The 12,368-nt window shown below is 41.6% G+C and overlaps 1 protein-coding gene across 3 annotated transcripts in view; it reads right to left on the reverse strand.

Annotated features, from left to right (window-relative positions):
• The window catches only part of FBXO25 (F-box protein 25), a 32,534-nt gene extending 20,575 nt beyond the window's left edge, over nucleotides 1–11,959 (reverse strand). For 2 of the 3 annotated variants that reach the window (XM_058177592.1, XM_058177600.1), the window contains exons 1-4: nucleotides 11,873–11,959; nucleotides 9,867–10,009; nucleotides 2,659–2,756; nucleotides 650–699 (exon numbers count right to left, since the gene is read on the reverse strand). In XM_058177592.1, coding sequence (XP_058033575.1) covers nucleotides 650–699; nucleotides 2,659–2,756; nucleotides 9,867–10,003 — 285 coding nt within the window. In that variant the 5' untranslated portion in view covers nucleotides 10,004–10,009; nucleotides 11,873–11,959. Of the gene's footprint in view, nucleotides 1–649; nucleotides 700–2,658; nucleotides 2,757–9,866; nucleotides 10,010–11,872 lie in introns of those variants that run through there. The other variant, XM_058177607.1, reaches the window with a different exon arrangement.
• Nucleotides 11,960–12,368: the final 409 nt, after the last annotated feature.

Below are 12,368 nucleotides of genomic sequence, written 5' to 3' on the forward strand. Positions count from 1 at the left end.
TTTAGACTAATTAAGATAACAAAGATAGCAATGATGAAATCCTACTGGTTCGCACTGGTTTGGGCGAACCAGTAGTGATAAAAGCTACTGGTACGGCGAACTGGTAGTAAAAAAACCCTACCGTTTGGTCCGAATGATTTCCAACATCAGCTGTGCCGCGCAATTTAAAATTGCTAGAAAGCAGGAAATCCTGCTTTCTAGTGACTCTAAATTGCGCAGCACAGCTGTTCCCCCCACCTCGCTGTTCTATTTACCTTCCCAAACCTTTTTCCATGCGCAGTGTGCGTTTGGCGCGTACTACGCATGCACACTTGCAGCATGCATTTGGCATGCACTGTGCATGGACGCGCATGCAGCATGTGTTTGGTGCGCACCGCACATGCGCAGGCAGCAAACCAGTGGCAAACTGGGGAAGATTTCACCACTGAAATAATAAAAAATGATTGATAACTGAGGCTCCTCAAGTCTCATTAGATCTTTTTTTTTTACAGGTTATATGAATAAATCAATTAACATGTTTTGATAAACTGTTCCTATCCTGAAAAAGAGTTAACATACAGTATATCCCTTTCTGCAATTGCAAGAGTAGATTCCTTAAATGAGGGAATACCAGGGCCTTTTGGAAACGGTCACTGTTCAGAACACTTACTTCACGGGTACTTTCTTTATGAACATAGATCCAGTTTTCACGATAAAAACCTGAAAACAGAACCAAGCACAAACTCGTTGAATAACTTTGGATTGATAACATGCACCCTTGCCCACATTTCTTTTCTATGGCACTCAAAGAATTTCCTGGCTGAATTTAAAGTGACTCCCACCAAAGCATTAGCTAGCAGGACAGTAGTTATTTCAAGCAGGCTTCTGGTGTTGGTCAAAATGTGGTACTAATGTAAATATCAGTTAAGATTTAATATTGATCAATCAAGGAATGTCGCACTAAGTTTTGAGTTAAGGCTGTTCTGTTAATGACTCCCTTGAATCCATATATCTGATCGTGCATTTGCTGTCCTGTCAATTAGATTATTCAAGAATTATTCAATAAAGATGATTAGACACATGTACAGGACAGCTCTTCAACAGACTGCCCTCATTCAAATCTAGAGAAAGGGATTGAACAGTCTCTTTGGACCAAAAAAAAATTTCAGTGTTTAAATGGTGTCCTCACCGATATTACAAGCTTCCAGTTACTTCACGGGCTACCAAATCTAAGAGTTTGTGGGGAGGAATGGAACAAAGAGGACAATATTTACAGTTTTGGCTTAGGGGATGAAATAATATTGACTAAATGCACGTCATATCAAACTGGAAGGAGGAGGTGTTAAGCTGAACTATTTCTCTTTCTGTTTAGTTGAATGCCCTCATTAGCTTTTTACTTTAAAAAAACAACAACCAGATTGTTGTAGATTTTGAGAAAGAATGTGATTCAACAAAATCACCAGCAAAAACTGCCTCTCACTAATCACAACAGAAATGTAATTAACATACCAGTTCTTCTCACTTCTCTTCCCTCTAGTTAATCATCATGTTATACTGAAGTGAGATTCTGAACAATTTAAAAGCTTTTGCAGCCACCTTTAAAAAAGGGAAAGGACTGCCTTCTCTGGGCCAATTCAGACTTAATTTTTAAAAGTGGAATCAGTCCAACCAAAATTTCAGCTTTATATTCTAACTTGAAGTCAGTAAATGACTTCCTGGACTGATCTGGATAATTTTATATGAATTTTGCTAAGACCTACGGTTGCAAATAAACGTTTCATTGTAAAAATGCCAATGCCCTGAGATCATCTAGAGGTGAATTTGACTGGGAAACATACTTTCAATGTCACAGTTTGGTATTTAGCCACTTCACTTTTGATTCTCAGAAAATTTTAAGCTTTCAACCAGTGCTATGGGTGCTTCAAAATACTTCAGCCAGAGCACAAGCAGAGGCCCTCACAGTTATTCAGGCCTGATTTTTTTCCCATTAACATTACCATGTTAAACTCTTAGGAGCATAGCACTTTCTTTTCAGACCCCAGGAGAGTGGGTAGCCTGAAAGAATCAGCCTATTTTAATAAAAGATGGGAGGGTTATGTTGGCATTTGGTCTGAGGTGCTTCTCCTGAATCCTTTTCACCGCAGGACCAATCCTATTAGGAACTTCCGAAAGGGAAAGTTCTTAAAACATAAATTTACATATATACATGTGCAGTTGTTTTAATAAAAGTTTAATAAAAGAGCATTGGAATGTTGTTTTAATGCTTACCCTGTAAAGCAGGGCTGTCAAACGCCTGACCTGCCGGCCAGATGCATCCCGCGGTGGCCACACCCACGCCCGGTTTAACGAAGGGGGGAAAAGTCCCAATATGTCACGTGATGCTGCCGTGACGACGTGAGTTTGACACCCCTGCTGTAGAGAGTGTAATAGCCTTGAAGGGCAACTGTGTGAGTCAGATAAATCCCTTTCTTTTTTAACAAACAAGAAACACTTTGGTGCAAATCCTAGCCATATACAGCTTTTTATCCACATACACACATACAGAGGAACCCTTACCTAGTCTGTGCTTCTCAAGTACACAAGTATTTTGTGGGCATACTTATAACAGCTCTGCTGAGGCACAAAAGTTATTGTCAAATTGTAAAAGGCATTAAAAACTGAAAAGCAATTCTTGCTTACACTGAGATTTTGCAGTGTTCCTAAAGTGATCCTTTTTCCTCTTCTTGCTTGCAAATTCACACTCGGTGCTGCATATTTCTTCATCGCTGTTCAAGAGGCTGAAAGCAAACCACAGAGGCAATGCATGAAATGTGTTTGACATAGGAAAGAGCCAAGCAGGCTGTGTTTAAGCAATATTTAAACAAGCACCAGGGTGATGAAGAACTTGGATGAAGACACTCGCAAACACAGTGATGCCTCTGAAGAAGAAAAGAGTTCTCTTCTATTTACAAAAACATTCCTGGCCTCCAGGTATAGATGTGTGGAGACACGGCTCAGATTCTGTTCTTCCACCTTGACTCAAAAGATGCCACATGGCAATGTTTAGACAGGAAAATCTTGCTAATTGGAGCATATGGATATATGAAATATTATTGGTATATCCACATGCTCCAATTAGCAAGGTTTATTGGTATAAAGTAGTAATTCACGTAATTCCTTACAGGCAAAGTTGTTATGTTAATTAACTATAGCTCGGGCACCACAGAAAAAAAGACCATTCCAATAAAAATTATACCCAAGGGTCATACAATATTTTATTCTTGTTTTAAATCCAGTATTTTTGTGCTGTTCGAGATGCTTTTAAACTTCCTTTAAATATGAGTTTAATGTAAAAAGTAGCAAGTGATCGAACTATGTGAGTTCTATAATTACACTTTCAATTTTCCTAAAGAAAATTTTTAAAAAGTAGGTTGGTAAAAAGATTACAGCAAACTTTATTTTTCCAGAACCCAATCCAATATGGTTTGCTTTGCTCACTTCCCAAATACTGGAACTATAAACACGAACAATGCAACAACGTGAAAAAGAAAGGTGTTACTTGACTATTTTTATTCTCGGATGGGAAAATTATCTACAGGAAATTTCTCCATTCACTGAGCTCAGTATCAAATGAAAAGTATTTATCGCTGTCAATTTAAATTTAAGAAACTCATACAGTATAAAGTGAACACAGTAAGCATCAAAGAGAAAAAGAATAGAGGATGCAGGAAAAAAACTTCTACCCACTTCTCTAGGGATAAAACAGTAACTTATTAAAGCAAAGAGTGCATCACAAATTCAACATTGCAATGCAGCCAAGTTTTTGAAGAGAAAAAAAAATTCTTTGGATTTGTTTTTTAAAATACAATTACAGCCAGCCATCTGTGGCATAGCAATTATTTGCTCTATATAAATCTAAATCTAAATCAGAAGTAGATTCTTCCAATAGCAAATTTTAATGAAAAATATCTCAATAGGAAAATAGATTCAGCCCAAGCGCTATGAAGCACAAGGGCAAAGACCTTGGATTTATTTCAAAGAAAGAAATGAAACCTGACATTGCTAACTTGCACTCAGCTGGGACTTTAAATTCACTTCCATTTACACAAAGAAAAATTTGCCAAAATACCATAGAAAACAGCAGAACGTATTAGCCAGAAGAAAGAATAATTCAGTTATGAAAGAGGTTTCTCTACTACCAAAGAATCAAAGTACTCGATTTAAATGAAATAAGAGAAAACATCAGGAATACCCCATTCTATCCCAATCTATGTCTTGCTGCATGCCCATAAAGAAAGAAATTTGGAGGGGCAGGAAGGTCATGGCCCTCCAAAAGCTGCTTGAACAAAGTACCTGTTACTCTTTGTCAGCAGTCATGCTTGCTGGGCACTACAGAACTGGAATTCTAGCACACTGGTTCTTGAGAGTTTGAAGTCATAAGAGCCATGATGGCGCAGTGGTTAGAATGCAGTACTGCAGGCTAATTCTGCCGACTGCCACCAGTTCAATTCTCACTTCCATCCTTCCGAGGTCGGTAAAATGAGGACAGAGATATAGTTGGGGGGCAATATGCTGACTCTGTAAACCGCTTAGAGAATGAAGCAGTATATAAGTCAAGGTGCTAGTGCTATCTCCACTTATCAGACAACTCCATTATTATACCATTAATTGGACTAATGAGGCACTGAACTCTGGTGCTGTATTTCTTGCTTTCCTTCTCATCTACAAAACTGTGGGCCTCTTGAAAATGACTCTGCCTTTTCCTCCCAGCAGGAAGGATTGAAGAATTGGAAGGAGGGGTGCTGGGACAGTTGATGAGTTTAGGGTCAGAAAAGTCATGCTCACTTGACATCTGGTCCCCGCCTTGCTTTGTCCACCTTCCTTGAACCAACTGCAATATGCTCGGTTTAGACAACACATAAAGCATAAACCAATCACCTCACAGTTTCAAGCACGTTGCGTGAATCCACAAAGTGAGAAATTCAGATGTGGGGAGAAAGGAATGGTAAAAAAATTAGCACTTTGAGGCTTTTAGGCTGGGTTCCTGATCCTTAGCATCCCCTTAGTGTTGAGTGAGCCAGTGGAGGATAAACCTGTGCTCCTGGAAATTTTTGCTATGGAGTAAATGCGCATAAACTTGCAACAAGTGAAAGCAGTATATAATTCTTGAATGATCCTTCAAAAGCTAAACGGCATCAGGATTGGTTAAATCTAAATGAATACCCTACCAAAGTACAGAACTTAATTACTGCTTGCTCTGTTTTTGCTTTATACCATTTTTGCGCAGGATTCTGGACTTCCTATTCCTATGGCCTTGTTAAGAGGCCCTGTTAAGAGGCTATGCTCATTTTATTTGCCATAAGACTGAAATAAAAGATTTGGGTTTAAAATTACGCATAACCAATAACAAGAAATCACAAAACCCAACCAAATATATACCATAAAAGTGCTAATGGATTGAATACCAACTTTCTGTTATTGTGGGTTTTTTTAGGCCCCAAATACTAAAAAGACAATAATTATGCTGCAATAGCTGTAGAACCATTACTTTAGAAAATTTTTATTTGCTATACTGTGCACAACTTATTTAACCTCTAGTTAAAATAGTTATTAATCAAAGATGCATAAGCACTTATCAGCAACTTGATTTCAGGGTGAAAAATCTACTCCTAAAAAAAAAAGCAACCTTGACCTGGATGACTTGAGAATCTCCATAGACATTTACTGCTCCTTAACACTTAAAGCAGGGGTGTCAAACTGATGGCCCGTGGGCCAGATGCGTCATATGCAGGCCATTCCCACCCCAGCTCCATGAATGGGAAAAACATCACAAAATATCACATGGCAGCAACATGACGCTGCGAGTTTGACACCCCTGGCTTAAAGGAAGCAGGTGTACAATCATATTCTTATATATCTGAGCACTTTTGTTTAAAACACAGCTATTAAAAGTATAACCTTGTTAGGTTTATTCCCAGGTGAAAGCAAATTTAGAGACATGCTGCAGTAGGAACAAAGTTAATACACAAGCAAACTATGTTGAACTCATGAAATAGGGTGAACTCATGAAATGAAATAGCCCAATGCAGCTCAGAATAAATAGTTTAGGAAGACTCAAAACATTTGCTGCAATTAGCTGGAATTCATCAACTACAAATGGCTAGTGTTGTGACTATTACTCATAGGCAAACTATGTGATCCAGCTGTGAAGAACAAAGACAAATTTTTGATATAATAGGCATGGAGTTTCTCCCAAAATATAGGATTTGGAGAGTTAAGAGGCGCCCTACCTTGTAAACATCTGGAGCGTATCAGGCTAAACAGAATGCTTTAAATCTGCTTCAGGTCATATTTGAAGCAGCATTTTTAGCGTAATATGTTGAGAAATTAACATTATTTTGCCTATACTTAAAAGCTGTTAAGCAATCCAAGCAGGAACCAGTTTCCTATATTGTTTGAACTTGTGTTTTAAAACAAGACAGATATTAAATCATAAATTACTTATCCAAGGAACCAAGATTTCTTAATTTGTTCAAGTAAAATAGTAAGTTGAATTATAAACTTTGAGACTTTCATACTATACCAAGGGTGCTTAAACCCGGCCTGCGGCGCCAATCTAGAACTATCAAAGAACCTGCCTGTGGTGCCTCTGTTGGCCAAAATGGGCCATGTGCGCCCCTCCTCGTGGCCTGTTTTCAACCTCCCAGGCCTGCTGCATCACTCTGCCGGCCAGAAACGCACCATGCGGAGGCCTCCCAAGGCCTCCATGCAGTCCGTTTTTGACTGGCAGAGTGATGCTGGAGGACAGGGAGGCCGAAAACAGGCCATGTGGTCGGTTATTGGCTGGCAAAGTGCTGCTGGAGGCCAGGGAAGCCGGAAACGGGCTGCACGGAAGCCATGGAGGGTAAAAATGAGGTGCAGCCCATGCCCCATTTTGGCTGGCAGAGTGCTGCAGGAGGCATCTGTTCCATCGCTCCCCATCTCCTTGCCCCCACCCCCACCCCACCGGCCTGCAGAGAACTACAATTCTGATCCAGCCCTCAAAGAAATCCAGTTTGACACCCCTGTACTATACCGATCTCCAGATTCTTTGATAGGGTTACAAATATCTAGATGATTGCTAGATGGCAGCAAAAGAAATTTTCCCTAGTATTGCTTTGCCATCATCTAGCAGTCATTTGTATTTTTGCAGTGTAGCCCTCTGGTTTTTATCTTTCATCTAAGTTCACCATTGCCTTCCTGTTACTATCAGTGATTTTCAATTCAGCCTTCCCCAACCAGGATCCTTCTGATAGACTGCAACTCTAACCAGTAGCAATTCTGGAAAGGCCAGCATCCTCCAATACAGAGAATGCTCATTGGGAAAAGCTGGCATAATTAAACAAGACAGAAAAACAGTCCCATGTAAAAAAATACCTTCTTGTTCCATTAGAAAAGGTTGATGACTACATCCAATGACTTCTGTCCTTGTATGAAGAAATATTTATTTATTTATTTATTTATTTACATTTATATCCCGCCCTTCTCCGAAGACTCAAGGCGGCTTACACTATGTTAGCAATAGTCTTCATTCTATTTGTATATTTATATACAAAGTCAACTTATTGCCCCCAACAATCTGGGTCCTCATTTTACCTACCTTATAAAGCAGGGGTGTCCAAACTTGGTCCCTTTGCTTTGCTGGCTGAGGGACTCTGGGAGTTGAAGTCCACAAGTCTTAAAGGGACCAAGTTTGGACACCCCTGTTATAAAGGATGGAAGGCTGAGTCAACCTTGGGCCTGGTGGGACTAGAACCTGCAGTAATTGCAGGCTGCTGCTGTTAATAACAGACAGCATTAGCAGCCTGAGCCACAGAGGCCCCTCTGATATAAAATCACTGACTCTTCTTTCTTGCAAAAGTACTCTCATTGCTTTTTTTGCAATTTGTATTGGAAAATTAGAGCTTGTGTCTTCAAGCTGCTATTTCTTGAATATCTTTGTGGTGAAAATACCATTCCTCCCCAAGTCTGCAATTTCATTTCCCCCTCCCCCCCCTCAAACCTAGTTTTAGCAACATGGGTCCAACAGCCCACCTTGTATTTTAAGTACTGAAATCCCCATGGCAACAGTGCATCAGATAATTAGGTTGTTACATTACAGATGAACACCATGATATTTTAAACAAATACAAGCAGCTTTCAGCTCGCCTTATCTTACCCAAAATGGGTGTCTCACCATGAAGGGTACACGGCTTGTGCAATTACTCTCATAATTGATTTAAATGTTTAGAAACAGCAGGAAGGTATTAGTGGTTAACATTTACATGATCACAGTTGGTTTACACCCCAATTATGTAAGATTTTCAGCTGTGTGTTTCAAAGCAGCGATAAGATCTTTTGCAATTAATGGTTGTTAGCTGTAAAACATTCTATTGAAACCTGCAAATGTTTTATCCCAGGGCTGTCAAACTTGCAGCCTGTGGGCCAGAGGCGTCACATGCTGGAAAAAGTCCCGCTACGTCACATGATGCCATGACTTTGACACCTGTGTTTTATCCCAAGAAGGGTGGATTTTTCTTAAATGTAAAACCCAGAAACCAACAGCCTGAGTTTACCAATATCATTCAAAACTCATTATCGCCTTTATTTGCATCCATCTTTCTGGGCTTAACAAATATCAGGGTTTGTACTAGCAGCCGTCTTTTCCTCCCGCCTGGCCTTGAGAAAAGTCTATAAAGCCTATTTTCCTGGGTATATTAGTAGAGGATCATGACATTACATAAAAAATACACTACACACACAGGCCTGTCATTTAGGCAGGCTGTAGTAACCCAAGAATGGAAGGTGAAGGTAACACAGCAGCAACAGCAATGTTTGGTGGGTTAATTCAGGTACTATATCCAAGGAAAATATCACTGTGTCAGGTATCTGAGCAAAGAACTTCAATGTGCCCTCAGCAAGGAACACCCAAATCCTACTCAGCAGAAGTAGAAGCTGCTTCTGCTCGGCAACTGTGCTGTCTCTGCATTATTGGCAATCAGATTGCCTCAATAAAGACTCCAGGCAGGTTGAAAGTGGTCCGTTTTCCTAAACCTTTTTACAGAGATGCAGTGCAGTGCAGTATGGTTCCAGGAGTGAGGCATCTCCTCCCCCCACCACCCCCATGGCTTGCTTGCAATTATACTCAGGCCTGGATGTCTTGTGGGGAAAAAAACAAAGTCCTTTCCTCCAACAAAACGGCATTTATTCCCACATTAGATGTGGGTTTCATTACTGGAAACCCATTTTATACATCCACCCATTGAAATCACATACACACAAATTAAATTCCAGAAGAGCAAATTACAGGTAGTCCTCAACTTACAACAATTCATTGAGTGATCAGTTACAACAGCACTGAAAAAAGTGGCTTATCACGGTTACCACCTTTCCAGCACCCCCATGTTCACACGATCAAAATTCACGTTTAGCAACTTGTTCATATTTTTGACCATTGCTGTGTCTCAAGATCATGTGATCACCTTTTGCAACCTTCTGGCAAAGTCAATGGGGAAGCAAGATTCACTTAACCAGGTTACTAAGTTATCAACTGCAGTGATTCACTTAATAACTGATGCAAGAAAGGTCATAAAGTTGGGCAAAATTCATTTAACAAATGGCTCATTTAACAGAAAAGTTGTTCTCTATTACTGTTGTAAGTTGAGGACTACCTGTATGCAGCTGCAATGCTGAAAGACATAAGGAACCATCCACATCTGGATGGAACCATTGGCTCAAGGTAGCTTCCCCTGTGGACTAAATAAAATGGATAGTGTAGCATTTAATATATATATGTATGTACAGCAGTTTTATGCTATACAATTATTCTAGGATCCAGCTTATGAAGAACCCCATCTTCATTTGTCTACGATGTTACCCACAAAACTTACATAGCATGGTTGATATCATTAAGCGGATTGCCTTCATCCTCAAATTCTGAGTTGCAAGGGTCACTTCGCTTCCAACCATCTTCTGTTTTAATCCATCTCCATCCTGGAGATCGCCAGTCCTGGCCCAGAAAAGGCATGGTTTCCTTGAGAAAACAAGCAATCAAGCTAATTAACCATTTTGCTCTTAGGCATAGGTGAGTTTCAGAACTTCTTGCAAGGAAATAAGTACAAGAGACAAGGAAGCTGAAAATGTTAATAGTAATCAGCTGATCTTGACAGAACCCATCTCCTTTCGCTTATGGTGCTGTTGAACTTTCAACTGCAAGTCAACGGGGTGGCAACCTCAGAATGCTGGGGATGCATCACATTTTCCAGCACATGCTCTTGCGAACACAAGGTAAGGATTAATGAACTGAGGCTGGATTAAGTGGGAAATTACCATTATTGTATTGTGAGCAGGTGGTTTAAAGTATGGGGAAATAATATTGTTATGGAATAAAACTTTCATTGCAAATCATGGGTGTCAAACATGCCACATCACGTTGCTGTCACATGATGTTTCGTGACAGTTTTCCCCGTCATGGAGCTGGGGTGAGTGTGGCCTGTGTGTGACGCATCCAGGCCACAGGCCGCCAGTTTGACACCCCTGTTGTAGATGACCCCAGTTGCCACCTTCAAGATAAAGGAGATCAAGATACCGATCACCTTACAGGAACTGGAAAGCAAAGGGCAAACCTCCAAAAACTGACCGTGGAGGAGCAGCAACAAGGAAGTGGGTTTAAGAAAATACCTTTCAAAGGAAAAGGAAGAAAGAAAAAGAAAGGACAGCGATGTAAGAATATTTCAGCAGTGTTGCATTTGGGTAGGCAAGATTTGGGCAACCAAAAAAGCCAATGCAATCCTAAATTGCATTAACAGAGGGATACAATCAAGATCATCTGAGGTACTAATACCACTCTATAAAGCCTTAAGTAAGACCACACCTAGAATACTGCATCCAGTTTTTCACCACACTATAAAAAAGATACTGAGACTCTAGAAAGACTGAAGAGAAGAGCAACCAGGATGATCAGAGGACTGGAGGTTAAAACATACAATTAATGCCTGCAAGAACTGGGCATGGCTAGTCTAGTGAAGAGAAGGGCCAGGGAAGACATGACAGCAGTCTTCCAATATTTGAGGGGCTGCCACAGAGAGGAAGGGGTCACACTTTTTCCAAAGCACCTGAAGGCCAGACAAGGAACAATGGATGGAAACTGATCAAGGAGAGATTCAACCTAGAAATAAGGATAAATTTTCTGACAGTGAAAACAATCATCCAATAGAACGAAGTTGCCTTCAGAAGTTGTGGGAGCTTCATCACTGGAAGCTTTCAAGAAGGGATTGGACTGCCATCTATCAGAAATGGTAGGGTCTCCTACTTGAGTAGGGGGTTGGACTAGACGACCTCCATGGTCCCTTCCAACTCTGTTCATCTGTTAAATCTGGGTTCCTAACCACGTTCCTGATCCGCTGCCGAAGTAGCCATCACAGGACTGGGCTGTGCCAAGAGGGCCACTTGATCCTCACAATGAGTGCTTTTATTTATTTGTTCGATTCTAATAGCGGGGACGACGTGTCGAAGGACACAATTCATTCGGGGCGGGGGGGGAAGGGCCGTGCTACGAATTGGATTTGCCTGGCCACTTTCGCCTTGCAAACAAAACAAAACAAAAAACACCGTGCAACTTGTCTTTGCTGCGATAGGTGGGGCAGGACGGATCGCGGGGCAGCGGGAAAGAGATGGAAAGGCAGCCATCAACTCAAGGATTCCTCCCCCACTTCCCAAACGTATTGCAATGGAGAACACAAAAGGCTCCCTTGGCCGCCCAAGCGACAGGCGGAGTCTCCACCATACCGACCGCCTCTTTCTGCCAAGGCAGCCCCTTCCTCCGCCGAAAGCGTCCTCTACCCCCGAGTTCCCCTTCGCTTCGCCCACGGCAGCGAGATCCTCCCGCCATGCTCACCCCAGCCAAGAGCTCGCAGCCCGAACGACTCCCAGGGTTATGTTATTGTTATGGAAGGAGGCGACACGGAAACTTCCATATCCCCGCCCCCTTGCTTTTTGATGATTGGCCCGTCGGCGCCGCGCTTGTTGCCATCCGGGATCTTGCCCGGCTATTGGCTAAACGGGCCGTAGTGCTTTTTATTTTTTTTCCCCGGGGTTTCGGCCTCACGTGACGAAGCAGCCACGGAGCACGTGCCAATGTTTTGGTCGAAAGGAGGGAGGAGGAGAGGGCAGGGCGGGGTCAGTCCCCACCTCCCCATGGGCGGGGTTTCAGACCTTGGCTCCATTTTATGGGGCTGGAATTCGGGAGGTGGGGGGGGGGATTATCGATCTATTGAATTTATCTTGTTGAATTGATTGAACTGCGTGGGGTGGAAAGCTGTGTTTGCAGTACCGTAATTGCCGGAAAGTCAGCACCGTAGGCGGTTTCGCACGCCTAGGCTTTCTTTTAAGTA

Source organism: Ahaetulla prasina, chromosome 1 (genome assembly GCF_028640845.1).
Source record: "Ahaetulla prasina isolate Xishuangbanna chromosome 1, ASM2864084v1, whole genome shotgun sequence".
NCBI lineage: Eukaryota > Metazoa > Chordata > Lepidosauria > Squamata > Colubridae > Ahaetulla > Ahaetulla prasina.